Source organism: Hippocampus guttulatus, chromosome 8, assembly GCF_054856545.1.
Source record: "Hippocampus guttulatus isolate MCC_2025c chromosome 8, RoL_Hgut_1.0, whole genome shotgun sequence".
Lineage (NCBI taxonomy): Eukaryota > Metazoa > Chordata > Actinopteri > Syngnathiformes > Syngnathidae > Hippocampus > Hippocampus guttulatus.
In genome coordinates, this window is record NC_141268.1 from 3,410,937 (window position 1) to 3,433,722 (window position 22,786).

Here is a 22,786-nt window from a genome sequence, read left to right on the forward strand (position 1 = left end):
ATATAACCCCATCAAAAAAAAATCATTTTCGTCTGCTTCAGCCAAACAGCATTATGAACTACACAGACCATGATACTTTACACCAATTGGAACACATGACTAAAATGTCTGGGCAAGCTTATTTTTTGTTACCAGTTATTTTTGTACAAAAACACAATATTCTGTTTTTCTTTTCTATCAATATTGTGACTTTTTTCTTTGAGTATTGTGAGATTTTTTTTAATATCTACGACTACCCACAATAATGGGTGATAATCATCGTATTGTGAGGATTCATTTATGACAAGATCATATCGTATCCATATTTTAGCAATCCATATGTCTTGAAAATCTGTAATTATATTACAGACTGTACAATGACCTGATCTTTGTTTTCAGGGAGTCCTGTTGGCTTGGAAGAAGCAGCTACTGAGTTCAAAAGTCATAGCCAGATTGGTGCCAATCAAAACATAAACCAGCCTCACAATGCCTAACAATGGAGATGACTGCTACTTCTTTTACTATTCTACCTGCACAAAAGTAAGCAATGTTCAGTATTCAGGTATTCTGATATTCTTACACTAAAGTCACATAATATTGTCTCTAATTTATCCCGCAAGGGAGACGGCTGCCCTTTCAGGCACTGTGAAGCAGCGATGGGCAATGAGACTGTCTGCAATCTCTGGCAGGAGGGACGTTGCTTCCGCAATGTCTGCAAGTTTCGCCACATGGAGATCACAGTAAGAAGCACTTTAAAAACAATAAAATTAATGAAGCGGTGATGAGTGCACATTTTGCATGTCTGTACAATATCATATCGAGAGATGTTTTGACCACCTTATCTCCATGAAGGTCTATTAGAAACAGGGAGCTGCCAAATGTGACGGATAATCCGTATTTTGTGACAGAGATCACTGAACAGCAACTCATAATGTGCAAAACGCTGATCTTTCTGGACATTAGAAAAAATCCATCATCTAACATTAGCACCATTGGATGGCGCGTACACATTTCCTAAATGAATGTGATGAATTTAACACATATGCACACCCAAAAACTGCACATCTATACTGAACAGTCGCCCAACTTCTCTGCTTTCCGCTGTTCGTATCGGGAATGGTTGGCACGTACAAGTCTAATACCTAAACCTAAACATGGTTAATGAATAAAAGTTCATTAACTCGTTCATATTTTGAGTGAATGTGAACTGAACTTTGTGTATTGTGGCTTCGTGAACGTTTCTGAACAAGCTCATTCTGGGGCCAGTGATCTTTTTGAATGGCAGTTAATTTTTGTCCAATACCCCTTTCCCACTGCCGCAAAACCACGGGTAAACACGCTTTTTTGGGCAGTGGGAAAGGCTCACTGGCCAGTGTCGATCCGTGTCCACCAGCATGCCATGGGAGGCGGGTTGTGATCGCCTCAGATCGCCTCCGCTTGCAGTTTGAAAGCCTAACACGGGACTTCCCGGTAATTACGTAATGACATAGGGCGTTACGTGATGCGTCATAACATTGCGCGCCATTGGCCTCGTATATAGCACGCCCCCCGCAATTTCAGCCAAAAATTCACGTGGTCTACGTCAGGCGTCCCCAACCTTTTTTGCCCCACGGACCGGTTTATGTCAGACAATATTTTCAGGGACCGGCATTTAAAGTGTGGTGGAAATAATACAACAAAATAATATGGTATGAGCTGCATGAAAACTGTGGTGTTTTCGAAATATAATAATAAACACAAGGAGCGTCTAATCCGGCCGCAACAATCTGATCGCTATGGTAATGTTTAATGCCTTCAAAATACGATACAACGCAAATTCAAGGTGCATGAAAATGACGACTCATCACAGCCCCGAGCTTGATTTTCTGCAACCAGACGGTCATCTCGGGGTAATAGGAGACAATGACACCTCAAGTGTGTGGTTTATGTCCAGTCTACTTTGTAAATTTGTTTTAGTCGCCGTTGCTGCAGAAAACCCCCGCCTCACACAGGTAGAATGTCGGAAATAGCAACAGTGCTATTGTGGTGATCTCACAATATTCAGCCATAACTTTAATCCAGTTGTCTCGAACGTACTTTTAAGGCCGCCGTCATTTGCGATCTCCAGCAGTTTTTTTACTCATTTTGCGAGCTCCGGCGTTTTGTTTTTAGCATAATTGGTCACGTGACGGAGAAGCGTGGCTTGACGTGTGTCAAGCGTGACACAGACGGATGTAACGGAGAATCTGTTAATTTTTCAAAATAAAACATCTTTCGTATTCCGAAATAAATAAAACGGAATTAAGGCAAGTTCTTTCTGTGCGGCCCGGTACTGGTCCCGCGACCACTGGTCTACGTTGTCTCAGTAGTAGCAAAGAGTTGATCCTCCGCTACTTTTTGACCATTTTGAGGACGGTAAAAAGCATGATAAAATAACTAACACTCGCTTCCATGTTGCTTTGTTTACCACCAAGAAATTTCTCGCACTATCATCTTCGCAATCACAGTGTGGTGACGTAACCAGACGCAAAGTGGTTGGGGCGGGGGGCACAGAATCTCCTGTTGGTCAATGGGAAAGGGACAATACTGTATGCCAATTGGTTGCGTGTCGCCACGTATCACTACTACCCGCTAGTTTCAGTGGGAAAGGGGTACAAGAGTGCCAGGTTTACTCTTACTAATCTACAAGGAGAAAACCCGGCTAATCACACAGTAAACAAGCCTCAAAGAGGCGGAAAGGGCCATTATTTGGCAATCCCGGCCACCAACAGTCGCACAGCGCATACATTAGAGCTGGACGATGCATTGAGATTTAAATCATGCTTTCTATTTTGGCCTTTCTCAATCTTGAAAACATTACAATCAGCAGAATGAAAATGCAAGAGACTTGAATTTCACATGATCTTTATTTGCAGGCTTATTTTGAACTTGACAAAAAGAGTAGAATGTTCACCGTGCAGTGACAAATGCGCATGAGGTTATGTTTAGGGTCCTGCTTTTATTTCAAAATGCGTGTGTGTTCATTGTGCAGGAAAAAAAGTTGGACGCACTCTTGCAACCAGTGCAAAAAGTTAGTCTGGAGCCCTGCCTATATCGGGATTGTAAAATTTTGCCCATATCGCACAGCACTTCCTCATTGACATTGTAATCAAAGCTAAGCATAATTATCTTTGCAAAGATGGGATTTATGTCCCAGCTCCTGTTTTTTTTGTTTTTTTCCAAAATGAAGTTGTCTGTCAAAGTACTCTCTTGTATAAGACAGTGGAGTGAATCGGGCGAGCCAAACATTTGATCAAAGGAAATTGTTGTTGACATGTATTTTTATTTTTTTTCAAATAACATCTAGCAACAATAAAAGGATGACTAGTCGGTCGGATATGACGTAGTTCATTCTGAGCCTACCTTTTTAGTTTCTGAAGCATTTTGATTATTTTGGGTAACCACTATTTTGTTAAGAAATGAACCCTAAAGATATGGTGGAGAAATGTTTTTCTGCCTACATTTGAGTAGACCAACATCCTTTCCACAATTATTTGTGTTGTGAAGAGTTTTTCAGAGTGAGTTCTATTGTATTCTTCTTCTTATTGTTATTATTTTAATCAATCTTCAGCATTTTCAGACAAGCCCATTTTATCTGCATGATTGAAAAAGACTGAAATGTATTGACATCGTAGGAATATAATCAGACCATACTTCTAATATTATTGTATGGTGGTAAACTCTTACGTTAATACAGAAAAATCGGAAGGAAATACCATGTTATTGGGAGACCCATCCAGCCGGCTGCCAGAAACCCCACTGTGCCTTTTTCCATGAAAGGCCACGTTATGTTGATGGCATTCTTATCCCACCGGACACAAGTGAGTGTATTCCCAGATACTTTTACATTAGCAAGTGTAAGAGCATTTCAACCCAACCTGTGAAGTTCAGCTAAAATGTCAAATAACATTATCCCAGGTCAAATCGAGAATGAGGAAGAGCAGCATGAAGAGCCACCACCGCTGCCAGCCACTCCTCTCCCCACTGCAACTAATCCTCAGTTGAGAGGAGTCATGAAGACAGAAACCCAAGAACCAGTTCCAAGCCCTACCCATCCACCTGTGGTGATTAATCCAGCTGATGATGATGAGGATGAAGACGGTGAGTTTTTTTCAAGCGTGTTTCAGTATAGTTTGAGTTCATTACATCTATAGCCTGTGCGAAAAGAATTGGAACGGCTGGGTCAATTCCTTTTGGGCAGCCGTGGCCAAGAGGTTAAGTTCTTACCTACCACCTACCATCAAGACCATCCCCGGGCACATGACTGCAGACTCCTTGCACAAGACCCCAAACTGCTCCCTGGGCGCTTATGCAGCAGCCCCCTTCTCCAGAGGATGCCACTAATAGTGCGTGTTCGCTGTGATGGGTCAAATGCAGAGCTCAACTTTTATGTACAAGTGTACATGGCAGAAAGAGGAATGTTCACATTCACTTTGTTCTTTTTCTATACTGATGGATTAAGATCAAAAGCTGAATATGAGAAAACATTTCAGAAGTCCAGCTTTCATGATTTTTACATCTAGATGTGTTAAACCACTCAGAACAGAACACATTTTGTTGAAGCCACTCACTTTTCATGTGAGCAAACGCATTGGCACATACATTAATAAATTAACTGAAAAGCAATATTTAATTAATTCCCACGCGTTTTTACTGGAGCAAGCCCCTCAAATCTCAGCTGTTTTATTGGGGTTTGACTGATTTGCTAGGCCCACAGATTATAGTACCGGTATTCTATTGCGATATGAACGTGCAGCCTACCAAAAGAAAGAGGAGACTCACTCTTCGTTCAGCTGTTCATTGTCAGTTGGCATTAAAATAGCTAAATTTCATCAGATTTCTGTTTTCTCATTGGGAAAAAATGGAGAAAAAGACCTTTTTCAAAAAAACAAGCATTTCAAGCCTGGCACCATTTTTCTGGGCTCTATTGAACTGATGAACTATGAACAGAAATGAAACACTTGATTTCAGCGAGTGTGTGGATGTGTATGTTTAATGCAAATTTGCAATTTTGTGAACATGCATGCGTGTGTCCCGTTCACCAATTTATGCAGGGTTTTTTTTTTTTTTTTTGGGTGATACAAAATGAAGCAATTGCCCTGATACCAGGGCACACGCGTTCTGGTTTCACATCGCTAGCCTTTGCGAAGGCACCTTTGCTGTGGTGTGGCTTTTGCATGAGGCAGACGATGTTTGTGTACACGGAGCCTCTATTAATGGCTGCTTGTTGCTTTTGCGTGGAAAAAAAATGTCCTGCTGCTTTCAGCAGCTCCATTTCCCTTGTCATGATCAACGATTTTATCCTCCAAAAGCATTCCTCATGGGTTAATTATTTTGATTTCTCCATCGGTACTGGTTCGAATGCACTCCGTACTAACTTCATGCTATTCCACCCGACTCTATGCTACTCCACAACCCTGCCCATGCCCCCCTCCCTTCCACCCCCACTACCCATTGACACCTGCTGGACAGATTTTAAAATATTCACAGTGCAGACAAGCCTGATCCTTGGTATCAGACCCTTCTGCAGTCTACGACGCAAAAAACAAATAAATAAATGGGGTGGGGGTGACATTTAAGTGGCGTAGACAGTAGTAAGTGGCTTTTTTTGACATATTTATACATCATGAGGTATAAAAGAATTAATATTTGGTGGCATAACTCTTACTTGCAGTAAATGCATCAAGCCTCCGACGCATTGATTTCACCAGACTGTTCTTGATTTAAAATTCTTTTCTAGGGCTTTACTGTAGCCTTTTTCATTGATTTGTTTCTGAGAGTTTCTCCATTCAGTCTCCTCTTCAGGAGGTGATGTGCATGCTGTTTTGGGATAAGGTTCGATGATTGTTTGCTATCCCAAAGACATTCCACCCCCCAACCCTAATGATGAATTACTATCTTGCAGTGTGTTTTCCCCTATTATAACATTTTTGTATTTCTGCTACCAGACCAATTCTCTGAGGAAGGAGACGGCCCCTCCCCAAGAAAAAGATGCAGGCCTGGTGAGTTCAACTAGAGACACAAATTAAAAACAAATACTGAAATTGTCTCCAGTGTTTATGGGCACGAATTGAAAATGTTTCTTGACAGATGAATCACACAACTTTGGAGTGAGCACCCTGGAGGAGATCCGGCTGAGGAGGGCCCTAAAAGCGGGCATGAATAGAGCTATTCCAAATCAGAGTGCGAATATATCGGTAAACGGCGAGAAAGAAAACATAATTTCAGCCATCCGACTACCCTTCAATACATCTAATGAAGGTAAGAGTATGTGATGTGTATGTCTCTATTAAAAGATGATTCGTTCTGTATATCAATATAATTTACAGTGGAACAATTTAGTTTAATTGGATGCACTCATCTTTTAAATCAAAACTGATTAAACACCCCGACAAAAAAATATTCACGATTCTTTGAGATTAAGTTAGTGTTTGTGAGTTGGAACTCTATTATCGAGGTTAGCTGTGATAATCTTACAATTTACTCCCAGCGAGTCCCAGGGACTCGCTGATCAGAAAAGTATGAGTCCCATTATGCATTTAGAGAGTCCCAAATTTTGAATTCTGAAATGGTCTACTTATTCAATTACATATGATAATAACACAAACAACAACATATACAGACAATTATAAACAAATGCTGAAATTTTTTTAATAATTCTGTAGCAGGCCTGAGGATTTCAGAAATTCACAGTAACCGTTTTTCAGTTCCGTCGGATTACCCAATGGGAAACCACGGTAACAAATTTTGGGTTCCGTAAACATTCATCATGGGAACCCTTTTTTCTATTTTGACTGATACTCATAATCAAGAATTCTGAAACTCAAAAGTATAATGTTTCAAGGGTAAATGTTTGAAAACTATCCATGAACAATGTATTGTAGTGTACTCCAGGTTTATTCAAAAAAATAAATGGATCAAAATATGGTGTAGTCATATGGCATCATGAATACACCATACCACAAAATCAGAGTGTTTTTTCCAATCTCACACTACAAAGATTAATTTACTCGTCAGTATTGATGTGGCTTGACATCCTCTACCCAAGACGATGCATGTGTAATCTACTATCAATTTGACGAAATCATCATGAGTTCTACCAACAGTTAACATTAGCATTACTACACCTTTTGACAAATGTTTTTTTCCCTAAAGTTACCATGCTACAACCAGTAAATTATACAATAACCAATTCTGTTTCATAATATTTTTCATAGCCATTAGCCTATAGATCTAATGACCAACTTGCCTCGTAATCGTGCCTCTCGTCGTATCTCGCTCTCGTGTTCTGTGCATACGTCACAAGTGAGTTTAGTGATACGCCCTTCGGACGATTCATACACAAAATTAGACTGGCATTCCCATTTATTAAAAATGTCGTAATTAGTAGACCTTTGTGAGTTTTTTTCGCCGCCATCTCAAACTTTCATTCGCGCGATTCCTCAGTTTTCGGACTAAAATAGCAAACGCATGCGCACATTGTGTTATCTGTTCCGTCCCCCCAACAGCGAAAACAAAACAAAACGAAAGTAAATTAGAAGAAACACACTCACACACCACACCACAAACACCCATACAGACACAGTGAAATCGCGTTGATCACACAGAAGAGACTCGATAGCGTACAGTTAACTCATGTGCGGTGACTTTTATGGTTAAACGATTTTTCGGTACCGTCAAAATGACACCACGGAAACGACACGCGACCGGTAACGATCGTTACCGTGAAATCCTCAGGCCTGCCGTAGTTTTTTTTTTTTGTTTGTTTCGACTGAGAAATTTCCTTGCGTCTCAAAAACGCACATTATTTGGAACTGTGCGTCCCGCGGGAAAATTATGCGTCTAGGACGCGGGACGCAGAGGTGACGACATGGCTGGGGTAGTACAAATCTTTTATGTTTTAGGTATGAGTTGGATGATTCACGTTGTATGTGATGCATGCGTTTAATTTACAATATGCAGCATTTGAGATGTCACAGCGCTTCTAAAAAGTGTGTTCACTCCTGTGGTTATGCACGGGGACAATATTGCGTTTCCACGGGTCATTTAAAGCCATTGATAAAAAAAACTCGAAATTTTTGGTCGAAAACCGATTTGGTCGAGAACAGAGATGTTCGAAAACCAAGGTTTGACTGTATATCGAGGGTACCATCATTTTTGCCCAGGCCTGTTTGTTTTTTATTAATTTTAATCATTTTGTAATTTCTTTGGACCGCAAAGCAATGACAGATTTTCATTAAGTCATTTTCACTACATTTGCTATCACTTTTGTCAGTTTCATGTTATTTGGGTGGACACGTTCTTTATCGGAGCACTGAATTTAAACCATGAAAAAATAAGACTTGGTTATCTTGTCAGAGCATAGACATTTATTTTCATTAGCTAGGTGGTAAAATAGAAACACAGTTGCATCAATTAAAGTTATTTTCATTTTTCTCAATCCCAGACAAAATTGTCTTTGAAGAAACTTTGAGATCAAGAGTTAGCATTGCTGATAGGCTTGAGAGGCGTTGGGGCAACACCTGTAAGAATGAAGTTTTGCTACATTTTATCAACTTGATCATTGTACTCACAGAATCTAATGACCTGTCATAAATAACTTAACAATTTATCCCATGTGTAGGTATAAAATATGGGGAGGTTGTTCCTGTGACAAACAGCCTGGCAAAGCGTTTAGGTAGATTTGTGAAAGAAGAACAAACACCCTGTCAGAAAGGTAAGTACTGTTACACATTTGAAGTAGGTCCTAAACAAACTTACCTTTGCTATGTTACCGTAATTTCTCAAGAATAACATGCACCTCGAAAATTGGCCTTTAAAAGCTGACTTTTTTTTTCTGGTCATGGATTATATGGCCCTCCAATTTGCTACAGAAATGCCTGCCAGCTTTGACGAATTGGCCGTAATTTGTTACGGAAATCACTAAACACTACCTTGTTACTCCTGTAACATAGATTCTAACGGACAGTAAATAAATAAATCATGATTCACATTGTTCAAACAGGTTGAAAATGAGCAAGAATACTCAGTAGATAATTGTGATCTGTTTGACAAATGCCACAGAAAACTCAAAAGCATTTTCAGTCAATTTAACAGACCAGTACACTTCAAACCTGGTTACACCCTGAGATAAAGGTTGATACACCCCAAAAACCGGGCACCACATGCTCATAAAATAAATCTGCCATATGCAGTCGGGAATGCACATATATAAATATACCAAGCAACCACTGAGCAGGCGCATGGAACAACTCCTCAGGTCCAGACTCAGGCTTCAACTGGCACCTCAAAGGGACAAAAATGTACATATTCTTGAAATAGAAGTCAGAGAAGCCTTCTCTGCGAAGGTAGAAAGACAATTTCTAATCAGAGGTTGCTTATGACATTACCTATACCTCCGCATACAATACAATGCAATTTTATATAGCACTTTTGCAACACTTGCAGCTGTAACAAAGAACTTAACAGAACATTTAACATAAAATAATTATACAACAGAACACAACATAAAACATAGACAATAATACAATCATAGCAAGTATTCCAAAGCCATCCTTTGGCTGAGCCGCGACTGTTTTTGCACATAGCGAATGTTGTTCTTATTTGTCAGGCTTGCTGAAAGGTAGCAAACAATTGCAAAAGCTTGCAAACATTTTTACTTGTCGCAAAGAAAAACTGTTTGCAACGTTTAAAACTGTTGGCGAACTTCTGGCGAAAGTATTTGCGACATTGAAGGAACCCAAGTGAGGTATCAACATTCGGGTCGTGTGCAAACACTCACCTAGCTTCGTGGCTCAGTGGGCTACGGCCTTAAAGTCTTCAACCAGCCCACATCTCACTGAGACACGACTGCTTGAGAGTGTGTGCGCATGTAGCAAATTTTAATTTTTCCTCAGCGTCCCCAGTAGTTTGCAAAAGATTGCAAACCGTTTTTGTCTTCGGTGTTTAATTTTATTTATTTATTTATTTTTGGTCGCAAAGAAATTTTGAACATGTTAAAAAAAGGCAACAAAAACCGCAGCGATTAAAAACTGTTTGGGAACACCTTTTAACCTTTTGCAACCCTTTGGAACCTCAAATGGGCCCTACCCTGATGAAAAAACATTTGCTACGTGTTGCACACACTTGCAAATCTTCCCCGCTCAGTAAAGCCTGTGTCCCACAGAAGGGCGAAAGAAGCAATTTTGGGTTATGTCAGGGCTTGTTGAAGACTGCAAATTTTCGCCAAACATTTTCCAGATGCTCGCCAACAGTTTTAAGGGTTTTTGTTGCAACAAGAAAAGTAGTCAAACCTGGCGAACGTCTCGAATGTTTATCACCTTGAACGGAGCCTGACGAACCCTGACGAGACCGCAACATTCGCTACTTTTGCAAACGGTTGCCCCTCAGTGGGATATGAACTTGAGGAGAAGGCCTTAAGAGACTCAATAATTTCACCCATACCCACGGACTGAAGAGGTAGCTTGAATACCTTTTTACAACCTCCTTGCAAGGCCTCTTAACAATGGTCTTTTTCCATTTTAAAAGAATGAAACCATTTGGGTGGTGGAGCGTGGTTCCATCTTGGCGTATAAATACTTGGGTTTTCCAATTCAGGCTGGTCAGTCACAACCAAGTCTTGTTGCATGAACTGATAAGCCTTCTCAGGTGAGAGGTGAAACGTCTTCTTAGACACCCAGAGCAGTCCAGTTGTGATCGATCCAATGCGCTCTGAAAGAAATTACCTGGATGAATGAGAATATCCATCCACAAGCGTACATGTAATATTGGAATGAAAGTACATCTTTCTCAGACCCCCTGGTTACCAGTAAATGTCTGTACAATGTGACAAATTCTCGTAATTTTATGAGTTCTTGTATATATTACTCCCCTTGATTTTGTATGGGTGGGGGGGGGGTAATGCATGTTATTCTCGAAATTACAATATGCATTTTGATGCCGCTAAACGAAAAGGCAATGATTTGTGTATTGTATCATCCTTGACTCATTTGGGTGTAACTTCACATTGGACTAAAGCAAACACACAACTTGGCTTTTTCCCCTTCCAACTAGTTCTGATTGAGCTGTAGGAAATTCCCTGCCATCCATGACTTAATATCTGAAATACAATTTAAAAGAGTATCAATAGGCCCTGTGTTGTCGAGAGGCACGGCAATTTACAGTTGTTTATCATCAGCGTAGCTGTGGAAGCTTCCCCAAGGGGAAGCATGTAAAGATGAAAAAGTATTGGGCCTAAAATTGAGCCTTGAGGAACCCCACATTTAAAGAATTGTACTGCTGCAAATATGTACAAAAATACACATTTTCTTGTACACATGGCACTTTCTGGTCCTCCAACTTACTAAGGTGCGACTTCTCTGTTTTAAAATTTGAGCTCAGACTCATTCTCAAAACACCGTTCTTATTTAATTTGAAATTTCCACTTGTCACTACTGAAAAGTTATTCTTCTTAATTTAAAATAGCTTACATGAACTAGAATCCCATGTTGCATTGTGGCTAAAGGTAGAAAGAATGGTCGATCATTGCGCCGATATAGAATAAGGATGGATGGATGTTTATTTTTGTCATTTTGCTTTTCACTGGTGTACATCTGTATTGAATAATGCTGAGTGTGTTTCCCAATATTTTGATGTCATGATGAGCTAATCAATCCTCTACTCCCGATGCCTCTAATATTTTGTCCAGACATTGTATGCTAGCCATCTAAGTTTGTGTTGTGGTAGTGTGGTCATCTTTTGAGGGGCGTGAATTTTGGGGCCTTTAATGCTGATAAGGTTGATTACCCTTGAAGGCCGAGTCGATTGTGGTTTTCCTTCTTAAATAATGCTTCATTATGTTTGTTTTGTCAACAGAAGAGGGCAGCACAGTATCAAAGAGCACACCCAAGCAAATTCGCATCAAAACTCTGGAGGAAATAAGAATGGAAAAAGCAGCCAGGTTTCATAGCCAGAAGGACTGTCTTCCTCCTATGAATACAGAAAACACTGTCACAAAGACGTCACCCATCCAGAAACCCAAGGCTGTAAAGCGAACAAGTTATACCAAGGATCACTCTATTGACCACAACAAACCCCCCAACGAAATACTCCACGCAAAGAAAAGAAAAGAGGATCAACAGGAGCAGAACCTCAGTCATAAGAATTTCAAACCAACAGCTGACAAAGTCCCTGGCAAATATCAGCCAGATCCAGTGGTGCCATTCCCTGATTCCCCAAAAGTAGGGGAGGTTAGAGTGAAGACCTTGGAGGAAATCCTCAAGGAGAAGGCAGCCCGAATTCAGTCTGATGAAGTCAAGAGTCCAAACACAGAAGAGAATGGTGCTAAGAAGCCACGATTGCAGCAAAATGATAAACTGACCTCTCACGGTAAGAGATTTTACAATGTCGACGACACAATAAACACGAGTAGTCATTTTAGTTTTCATACAGCCTACCTAATATTTAAAGGCGGCTTGGTGGACTCGTGGTTAGGAGCTCCACCTCAGAGTTCTAAGGTTGGGATTTTGAACCCAGCCTTCCGGTGTGGGCATTCTTTTTCTACTTGGGCTTCCACCCACACTCCAAAAACATGTTTATTAGGCGAATTGAAGACCTCACATTTTAAATATGAATGTGACTGTGACTGGTTGCTGGCCTCCCAATGTACGGTGCCGTGAAAAAGGGTTTGCCCCCTTCCTGATTTTGGTGTTCTTTGCATTCTTATCAAACACCAAGATTTCAGGTCTTCAAACCAATTTTAATATCACACAGAGACATCCATCCATCCATCCATCCATCCATCCATCCATCATCTACCGCTTATCCGGGGCCGGGCCGCGGGGGCAACAGCTTTAGCAGGGAAGCCCAGACTTCCCTCTCCCTAGCTACTTCTTCCAGCTCTCCACGGGGGATCCTGAGGCATTCCCATGCCAGCTGGGTGACATAATCTCTCCAGTGTGTCCTGGGTCGTCCTCTGGGTCTCCTGCCAGTGGGACATGCTCGGAACAACCTCACAAGGGAGGCGTCCAGGAGGCATTCTAATTAGATGCCCGAGCCACCTCATCTGGCTCCTCTCGATGTGAAGGAGAAGCGGCTCTACTCTGAGCCCCTCCCGGATGACCGAGCTTCTCACCTTATCTCTAAGGGAGAGACACCTGCGGAGAAAACTAATTTCGGCCGCTTGTATCCGGGATCTCGTTCTTTCGGTCACGACCCATAGCTTGTAACCATAGATGAGGGTTGGAACGTAGGTAAATTGAGAGCTTTGCCCTTTGGCTCAGCTCCCTTCTTTACCACGACAGACCGATACAACGTCCGCATCACAGCAGACGCTGCACCGATCCGCCTGTCGATCTCTCGGTCCCTCCTGCCCTCACTTGTGAACAAGACCCCAAGATACTTAAACTCCTCCACTTGGGGCAAGATCTCCTCCCCGACCCGGAGAGGGCACTCCATCCTTTTCCGACTGAGGATCATGGTTTCAGATTTGGAGGTGCTGATCCTCATCGCAACCGCTTCACACTCGGCTGCGAAACGCTCCAGTGAGAGTTGAAGAGCCCTGCTTTAAGGAGCCAACAGTACCACATCATCTGCAAAAAGCAGAGATGCAATACTGAGGCCCCCAAAACGGACCCCCTCAACGCTTCGGCTGCGCCTAGAAATTCTGTCCATAAAGGTGATGAACAGAATCTGCGACAAAGGGCAGCGTTGGCGGAGTCCAACCCTCACTGGAAACGATTCCGACTTATTGCCGGCAATGCGAACCAAACTCTGACATCAGCAGTATAGGGACCGAACAGCCCGTATCAGGGGGCTCGGTACCCCATACTCCTGAAGCACCCCTCACAGAATCCCCCGAGGGACACGGTCAAATGCCTTCTCCAAGTCCACAAAACACATGTAGACTGGTTGGGCAAGTTCCCACATACCCTGGAGGACCCTGCTAAGGGTGTAGAGCTGGTCCACTGTTCCACGGCCGGGACGAAAACCACACTGCTCCTCCTCAATCTGAGGCTCGACTTCCCGACGGACCCTCCTCTCCAGCACCCCTGAAAAGACCTTACCAGGGAGGCTGAGGAGTGTGATCCCTCTGTAGTTGGAACACACCCTCCGGTCCCCCTTTTTAAAAAGAGGGACCACCACCCCGGTCTGCCAATCCAGAGGCACTCTCCCCGATGACCACGCGATGCTGCAGAGGCGTGTCAACCAGGACAGCCCCACAGCATCCAGAGCCTTGAGGAACTCCGGGCGGATCTCATCCACCTCTGGGGCCTTGCCACCAATGAGCTTTTTAACCACATCGGTGACTTCAACCACAGAGATAGGAGAGCCCACCTCAGGATCCTCAGACTCTGCTTCCTCCGAGGAAGGCGTGTTGGTGGAGTTGAGGAGGTCTTTGAAGTACTCTGCCCACTGGTTCACAACGTCCCGAGTCGAAGTCAGCAGCGCCCCATCCCCACTGTACACAGTGTTAGTAGTGCACTGTTTCCCCTCCTGAGACGTCGGATGATGGACCAGAATTTCCTCGAAGCCGTCCAGAAGTTGGCTTCCATGGCCTCACCGAACTTTTCCCACGCCCGGGTTTTTGCCTCGGCGACCACCGAAGCTGCGTTCCGCTTAGCCAGTTGATGCCCGTCAGCTGCCTCTGGGGTCCCACAGGCCATAAAGGCCTGATTGGACTCCTTCTTCAGCTTGACGGCATCCCTTACTGCTGGTATCCACCAGCGAGTACAGGGGTTGCCGCCACGACAGGCACCAACCACCTTTCGGCCACAACTCAGATTGGCCGCCTCAACAATAGAGGCACGGAACATGGTCCATTCGGACTCGATGTCCCCCGCCTCCCCCGGGACATGGGAAAAGCGCTGCCGGAGGTGGGAGTAGAAACTCTTTCTGACAGGGGATTCCGCCAGACGCTCCCAACAAACCCTCACAATACGTTTGGGTCTGCCAGGGCGAACCGGCATCTTCCCCCACCATCGGAGCCTATTCACCACCAGGTGGTGATCAGTTGACAGCTCCGCCCCTCTCTTCACCCGAGTGTCCAAAACATGTGGCCGCAAATCCGATGATACAACCACAAAGTCAATCATCGAACTTCGGCCTAGGGTGTCCTGGTGCCAAGTGCACATATGGACACCCTTATGTTTGAACAAGGTGTTCGTTATGGACAATCCGTGACGAGCACAGAAGTCCAACAACAAAACACCACTCGAGTTCTGATCGCGGGGGCCGTTCCTCCCAATCACGCCCTTCCAGGTTGGCTGTCATTGCCCACGTGAGCATTGTCCCCCAGCAGAACAAGGGAGTCCCCAGCTGGAGTACTCTCCAGCACACCCTCCAAGGACTCCAAAAAGGGTGGGTACGCTGAGCTGCTGTTTGGTGCATATGCACAAACAACGGTCAGAACCCCCCCCCCCCCTCCCCCCACCCCACCCGAAGGCGTCTCGTCTACCGGTGTGAACGCCAATGTACAGGCACTGAGCCGGGGGGCAATGAGTATGCCCACACCTGCTCTGCGCCTCTCACCGTGCGCAACTCCAGAGTGGAAGAGAGTCCAACCCCTCTCGAGAGAACTGGTACCAGAACCCAGGCTATGTGTGGAGCAAGTCCGACTATATCCAATCGGAACTTCTCCACCTCACACACCAGCTCGGGCTCCTTCCCTGCAAGAGAGGTGACATTCCACGTCCCTAGAGCTAGCTTCTGCAGCCGAGGATCAGACCGCCAGGGTCCCCGCCTTTGGCTGCTGCCCAGCTCACATTGCACCCGACCCCTTTGGCCCCTCCCATGGGTGGTGAGCCCATGAGAAGGGGGACCCACGTTGCCTCTTCGGTCTGAGCCCGGCCGGGCCCCATGGGTGTAGGCCCGGCCACCAGGCGCTCGACAACGAGCCCCACCTCCAGGCCTGGCTCCAGAGGGGGTCCCGGTGACCCGCGTCCGGGCAAGGGAAACTGAGATCCATAAATTTTACTCATCATAAGGGGTCTTTGAGCCGTGCTTTGTCTGGTCCCTCACCTAGAACCTGTTTGGCATGGGTGACCCTGCCAGGGTCATAAAGCCCCAGATAACTTAGCTCCTAGGATCATTGGGACACACAAACCCCTCCACCACGGTAAGGTGACTGCTCACGGAGGGGTACACACACAGAGACAACCTAAGGAAATACAAAATGTTGTTTCTAAATGCCATTTTAATGTACAGTGGTACCTCTACTTACAAACATCTCTTCATATGAAATTTTCTAGTTACGAAATGCCTCAACAGGAAAATATTGCCTCTGGTTACGAAATAAATTTCAAGATACGAAAGGTAAAACTACATTATGGGTTGCAACTCGCAGCTCTGAGTTTCCTGAATGCAACATACTGCTCTGCCATTGGCTATTACCGAGCATCATCCTGGCATCCCATTGGCTAAGAGGGACCTCTATCATGCGTGTCTATGTGTGTAGATAGATAGATATTGTAGATAGATAAATGTGTCTATGCAGTGTCCTCATCATTCGCCCCTCGGGCCATGCGGTGTTCCGATAGTTTTTACGTAAATGTGAATCCCCATTAAAAGTGTTCACCAGTCAGGCAATCGCTCACTCTGCTGATGTTTGCCTGGGGCATTTTTGAAGGATTGTCAAAAGCCGACAAAAGCAGATGTTCTTGCCAAAACGGCAGGCAAAAACCACTTTTGAGAGCCACATGAACTAAAGAGGGCAAAAAATGATGAGGATGCAGTTGAAAGTGATATGACCATCATTTTTATTCTTTATTCTTTGTTTTGTTACATTATGCACAATTCTCATTTCTTGTGCAATAATTTAATTTTTTAACATGTATTTGATACATATTTTGTTATTAAACTTTTTATTGAATTTTTTCAAACAGTTAGAAAAAAGAAAAACATGGTCACGTGTTTAAATACATAGAACCACATCAGTTCCGGGCATCGAAATAGTACATACATACATACATACATTCACATCCCTGTGAAACGGGTTACAATTACTGCCCTCCCACATATACAATGTCCTGAACACTGTGCCATATGAATAGAAAAGTAATTAAATAAAATACAATAATAATAATAAACAAAAATAAACCAACTTGAGTGGAATGGGGCCAATAGGGTAACTCAACTATCTGTTCAAGCACTTCCTTAGGTTTCCGTAAATTTTATCCAGGTATCCCATAATGTCTCAAATTTCTCTTGTTCGGCTCGAAGAATAAATGTCAGTTTCTCCACTTCAAAAATTTCCCCAACCACCTTAGTCCAGTCTTTGCCTGTTGGGGGATCTTTTGTCAGCCATCTTCTTGTGATTGCTTTTTTGCTTGCTAACAAAAAGATGTTGCAGGTGTATTTCTGGGCAAAGTTAATGGTAAAGTCAGGTTCCAGTCCCAAGTACAGGGCTTCAAAGGTCGGAGGGACCACTGTTCCCATAATCCTACCCATAATCATCCTTGTCTCTTCCCAGTATTTGGAGATGACCGGGCATTCCCAAAACACATGAAAATGTGAGGCTTTGCTATTACCGCAGGATCTCCAACAGGCTGTGTTCATTCCTTGTGAAGTCCCTTGGGCCGGAACTCTAAAAAACCTGACTACATTCTTCCACCCAAATTGCCTCCAAGAGAGAGCCGATGTACATTTCCATTGCTGTGCTATTGTTCTCTCCCATGCTTCCAGTTGAATTGTAATGCCACCCTCCTTAGCCCATTTATTCTTGATATATGTTGTATCTCCACCTTCTAGTACCTGCAACTCTTTGTAAATTTTCGATATAGTACCCCGTCCAGGCTCTGACCCATAAGATAGTAGGAATATCTTGATTAAGCCGAAGCCACTTTGTTGGACCCATCCTGTGTGTAGAGTTCTCTCTAAGTAATGTCTAAGCTGCAAGAATCTATAGAAATCTTGATTACTCAATCCGAAATTGTTTCTAAGATCTTGGAATTGTCGCATCCCGCCCACCTCAAGGAGGTCCCTATATATCTTTAACCCTTTTCCAAGCCATTTTTTAAATCCTGTATCCATTCTGTTTGGTAAGAAATCTGAGTCATACCCAATCCATCTTAGAAGCAAATATGGGCTATTTTCTTTGTCTTGCTTTAATATTCCGTGCCACACCTTAATTGAGGTTCTTATCCAAGGGTTAACACTTTTAAGACAATCGATCAAACCAGGGTCCCCGATAATTGCGTGTAGTGGGATATCACTAGATACCTGACATTCAATGTCTTTCCACTTCGCACTATAGGATGGATTACAGATATTGGCCAAAATCTTTACCTGGGTTGCCCTATAATAGTTTAACATATTCGGTAGGGAGAGGCCTCCCTTGCTTTTTGCCAATTGTAGAGTCTTGAATCTAATTCTTGGCCTCTTCCCTTGCCAAATAAATTACTTTGTCCAACTCTTGGAACATATCCTTGGGTAAGTCAATTGCTCGAGTTTGGAATAGATATAGTAGTCTGGGCAGCACGTTCATTTTAATCGCTTCCACTTTTTGCAGTAATCCAAGGAATGGAACCAGGTTCCATCTGTTCAAGTCAGCCTTAATTTGGGCAAGGAGAGGGGAATAATTTTGAAGCATAATTGTATCTAAATCTTTTGGAATATTCACGCCTAAGTACCTAATCGACTCTGAGTCCCAGTTCAAATTGAATTCATCTCTCATCACATTGCTCGGAGAGTACTTAAATGACAAGATCTGAGTTTTATGTATATTAAGTTTGTATCCCGAAAATCCTCGGTACACCCTCATCGTAGAAAGCAATTCCGGGAAAGAGGTAGATGGTTTTCCCATAAATATTAATATATCATCCGCAAATAGGGCTAACTTATGAGTATCATGTCCAACGGTTATCCCCTCGATCTCGTCTTTCCGCCTTATCCACTGACTTAGGGGCTCTATAAAAATTGCAAATAAGAGTGGGTAAATAGGGCAGCCCTGTCGGCATCCCCTCTCTAGATCGAAAAAATCCGTAGATCCTCCATTTATTCTTACTTTTGCTATTGGCATATCATATATAGCCTGTATAGTTCTTATAAAATTGTCCTTGAATTTAAATCTCCGTAGTACCTTATATAAATATGACCAGTTGACAGAGTCAAAGGCCTTTTCCGCACATCCAATCCCAGCAAAACGGCTTCTAAGTCATGTGCCTTTATATGAGCAATTATGTGTAGGGTTCTTCTGACGTTATCCATAGTCTGTCTTTGCCTAATAAAGCCGGTCTGATCTAAGTGTACGATATCTGGAAGTATCGATTCCAGACGTCTTGCTAAAATCGATGTAAAAAGTTTATAGTCTTGGTTCAAGATGCTAATTGGACGGAAATTTGCACGGTCTGTTTTGTCCTTCCCATCTTTTGGTATCAAAGCAATGATCGCCTCTCTCCAAGAGGGGGGATGGTTCCATTTGCTAGGACCCAATTGAATGTTCTCAGTAGTAGTGGCGATAAAATGTCACTGTAAGCCTTGTACCACTCGGAGGGGAATCCATCTGTGCCCGGGCATTTATTCGGCTTTAGTCGGGAAATAGCCTTCTGTAATTCACCCATAGTCGTGAACCTAAGTGGCATTTTGTGACTTTCCATCAAAAAGTAAATAACACCTATTGCTTAAACGACCCATTTTCCACTCGAACTCTGACATGTTAATGAAGAAAAAGAAAAAAACAATAATAGAACAAGATCTGAGAAGAACAACTTAACTTGCGAAAGTTCCGCCGAGTAAACACGCCGCTGTGAGGTCTCAAATTTGACCCCTTCTGCTGGCTCGGAGGGGAAGCCTCCACTACAGTTCCCTTGTAGAGGGCCCTCCGTTAGTTGTCGCTCCCCCAAACACATTTATGCATAGGAGTCCAAGCGTCCTCGATCATATCTATGTATACATACATGCCTCTCTGAGCTCATCCGCCCCTACACACCTGCCCGGCGCCTCAGGTCTGTGGACCAGACTTTATTAGAAGTACCAAGAACTAAACTGAGGCTCAGAGGGGATCGAGCCTTTTCTGTTGCTGGTCCCTCTCTCTGGAATGACCTCCCACTAAACATTCGGCAAGCCTCCTCGCTGCCCATCTTCAAAACCCTCCTCAAAACTCACTTGTATTCTTTGGCATTCGACTCAGCATGACTTAGATTTGTTCTTGGTTTTACTGTTTGGTGCTTTCTACCGCCTTTATTACCGATTTGTCTTACTGTTTATTGTGCATGTTAATTTGCTCCATGTACAGCACTTTGTATGCAGCGATGGCTGTTTGAAAGTGCTCTATAAATACTGTTGACTTGACTTGACTTGACTTGACATGCACACATAAGTACACACACGAACAGGCATACATACTCATTGACTCACGTATACTCTAAAGCATAAACACCTAGTTGCATTTCACATATACACACACATCTACATATATGTACATACACCCACACACATACTCGCGCTTACCTATTCCCCTACATACCTTTCCACATGTTCCTGCAGTGCTTACTAATACATTTACTCACATACACCCCTGTGCAATCATACATAACTGTCCACACGCCCATTCATACCCCAACAAACTCAATCATACACTTGTTCGCGTATACACCAACACACGCATGCTTACACCCATGCCCAAGCATATTCACACAAAAACCCAAATACTGTTCAATTCAACTAACCCTTGGTTGTCCCACAGTGGAAAATCTCGTCACCTTGTCAGGCTTCAACAATTTTCATTGTCCACTCTCCTGTATGCGGCCAGTTTCTTTTTGAAACCCTCACGTGGAGCTTCCAGCTGTTGTTCCTCACCGCTCACAGACCAATGCCACAGTCTGTTCTTAATTCTGTCAATCCAGGTGGTAGGAGGTTTGTATACAGCCACGGGAAAACCCCTCTTCAGCATGTCGGAAGTGGCCTCCTGCGCTGAGTTGTAAAGGCACGTTTCTCCCTCGTAGAATACTCTCATCCTCGCTGGAAACGGAGTCTGAAATCGTATCCCTTTCTCCCGCAGCACCTTCTTCGCCTGTGCGTATTCCCAGCGTTTCCTCAGGGTCTCTGGTGCATAGTCGTGGTCGACAAAAACTCTCTTCTCTTTGTACAGAAATCCCTTCTTGTGCCAAACATTACGCAGGACCTCCTCCTTCATCTTATTGCTGGCGAATTTTACTATTATAGACCTCGGGGGGGAATCGGCGGGAGGTTTATGGCCTAGCGCTCGTTGCGCCCGCTCAATCTTCAGATCGGTGGAGGGAGAAAGCTCGAGCTTTTCTTTAAAGAGATGTTCTACAAACACTATCATCGTTGCAGAGTTGGTCTCAGCCCCCTCCTCAACACCATAAATTCTTATATTGTGCAGTCTTGCTCGTCCCTCTTGATCAGTTATCTTATCTTGCATTTTAGCTTGTAGCTGTAACAGCTCCTTCGTAGCTTCTTCCAGCCCCAGCACTCTTTCTTCCGTCTCTGAGATCCTCGTTTCGACGTCATCTATTCTGTTGTTAATCGTCTTAATTTCGTCCTTGATTTCGGTGAGTGTATTGGCGCTTTCACGCCGGAATTCCCTTAATTCTTGCAGGATCGTTGATAGGTTAGCTGTAGCCTCATTAGCCCGTAGCTCCCCGGGTTCGTGCCGGCCGTCAATGTCGCTTGCGGCGAGATCCTCTCCGTCCGAGTGGGTTATTTCAATCCGTGAAACCGACTTTTTGTTTGCTTTAGGCATTTCGTCAACGCCTTTAAATACAAATATAACTCGTCAAAATACTAATAAAGTACGGCGTTGCTCGAAGTGATCGAGGACCTCTGGAGCCGTGCGTCTTACTCCATGACTGCCCCGGAAGTCTTGATACATATTTTGATGCATTTTTATGCTTAGAAAACATTTATGTCTGAATTTTGGGGTGGCTTGGAATGGATTAGGGCATTTACATGGAAAACGCATCTCTACTTACAAAATTTTCTAGTTAAGGATTTTTTTCTGGAACCAATTAATTTCATAAATAGAGGTACCACTGTATTTAGACACACACAAAAGTCAAAGCCTACCTGTCCCTATGAGTAAAAGTAATCATCCCCTGAAACTAATCATGGGTTGTACCACCCTTGGCAGCAATAACAATAATCAAGCATTTGCAATAATTGGTCATGAGTCTTTCACATCGCAATGGAGGAATTTTGGCCCACTGTTCTTAGAATCACTTCAACTCCACCATATTGGAGGATTTTTCTTGCACGAACTTCCAGTTAAAGTTCACATTTTTTAACCGTTTAATTTTTTTTTAAAGCCATTTAAAGGTGGACTTGCTGTTCTATTTTGGATCATTGTCCTACTGCATGATCCAAGAGCGCTTGAGTTTGAGTCAGCTTTCCCAAACTGTCATTAGTCAGTTACTTTTTCACAAAGTGACAGGTAGTTTCCGAATTTTTTTGTGCCTGAATAAATGAAATTGGCATTTGGAAACTGCATTTTGTATTCCCTGTAGTGTCTGTGTGATATTAAAATTGAACTGAAACCTTTGGATGAGATAAATATGCAAAGACCCCAGAAATCAGGAATGGGGCAAATACTAGTTCACAAGGCTATATACGCCCTGTGATTGGCTAGTGACCAGACCTATTTCTCTGTCACAGTTTGCTGGGATTTGCTCCAGCTCACCCACAGCCCTTGTAAGAAGTATAGTAAAGGGACAGATGTATATGTTTTAAAAATATACTGTATATAGTCACATCACAAGCCATATTTGTGGAATTCTGCAGGTGACATCACAGCAGAGAAGAATGTTGAGGTGACTAAAAGGACATGGAAAGCTCCTGAGGTTAGACCTGTGACCAC

The 22,786-nt window shown here is 43.3% G+C and overlaps 1 protein-coding gene across 2 annotated transcripts in view; it reads left to right on the plus strand.

Annotated features, from left to right (window-relative positions):
• Nucleotides 1-22,786, plus strand: part of zc3h11a (zinc finger CCCH-type containing 11A) — a 32,497-nt gene that overhangs the window by 1,927 nt on the left and 7,784 nt on the right. The window contains exons 1-10 of one of the 2 annotated variants that reach the window (XM_086117253.1): nt 451-519; nt 600-719; nt 3,695-3,818; nt 3,916-4,098; nt 5,946-5,999; nt 6,088-6,258; nt 8,444-8,521; nt 8,621-8,713; nt 11,851-12,363; nt 22,711-22,769. In XM_086117253.1, the coding sequence (XP_085973379.1) occupies nt 466-519; nt 600-719; nt 3,695-3,818; nt 3,916-4,098; nt 5,946-5,999; nt 6,088-6,258; nt 8,444-8,521; nt 8,621-8,713; nt 11,851-12,363; nt 22,711-22,769 (1,449 nt within the window). In that variant the 5' untranslated portion in view covers nt 451-465. Of the gene's footprint in view, nt 1-378; nt 520-599; nt 720-3,694; nt 3,819-3,915; nt 4,099-5,945; nt 6,000-6,087; nt 6,259-8,443; nt 8,522-8,620; nt 8,714-11,850; nt 12,364-22,710; nt 22,770-22,786 lie in introns of those variants that run through there. The other variant, XM_086117254.1, reaches the window with a different exon arrangement.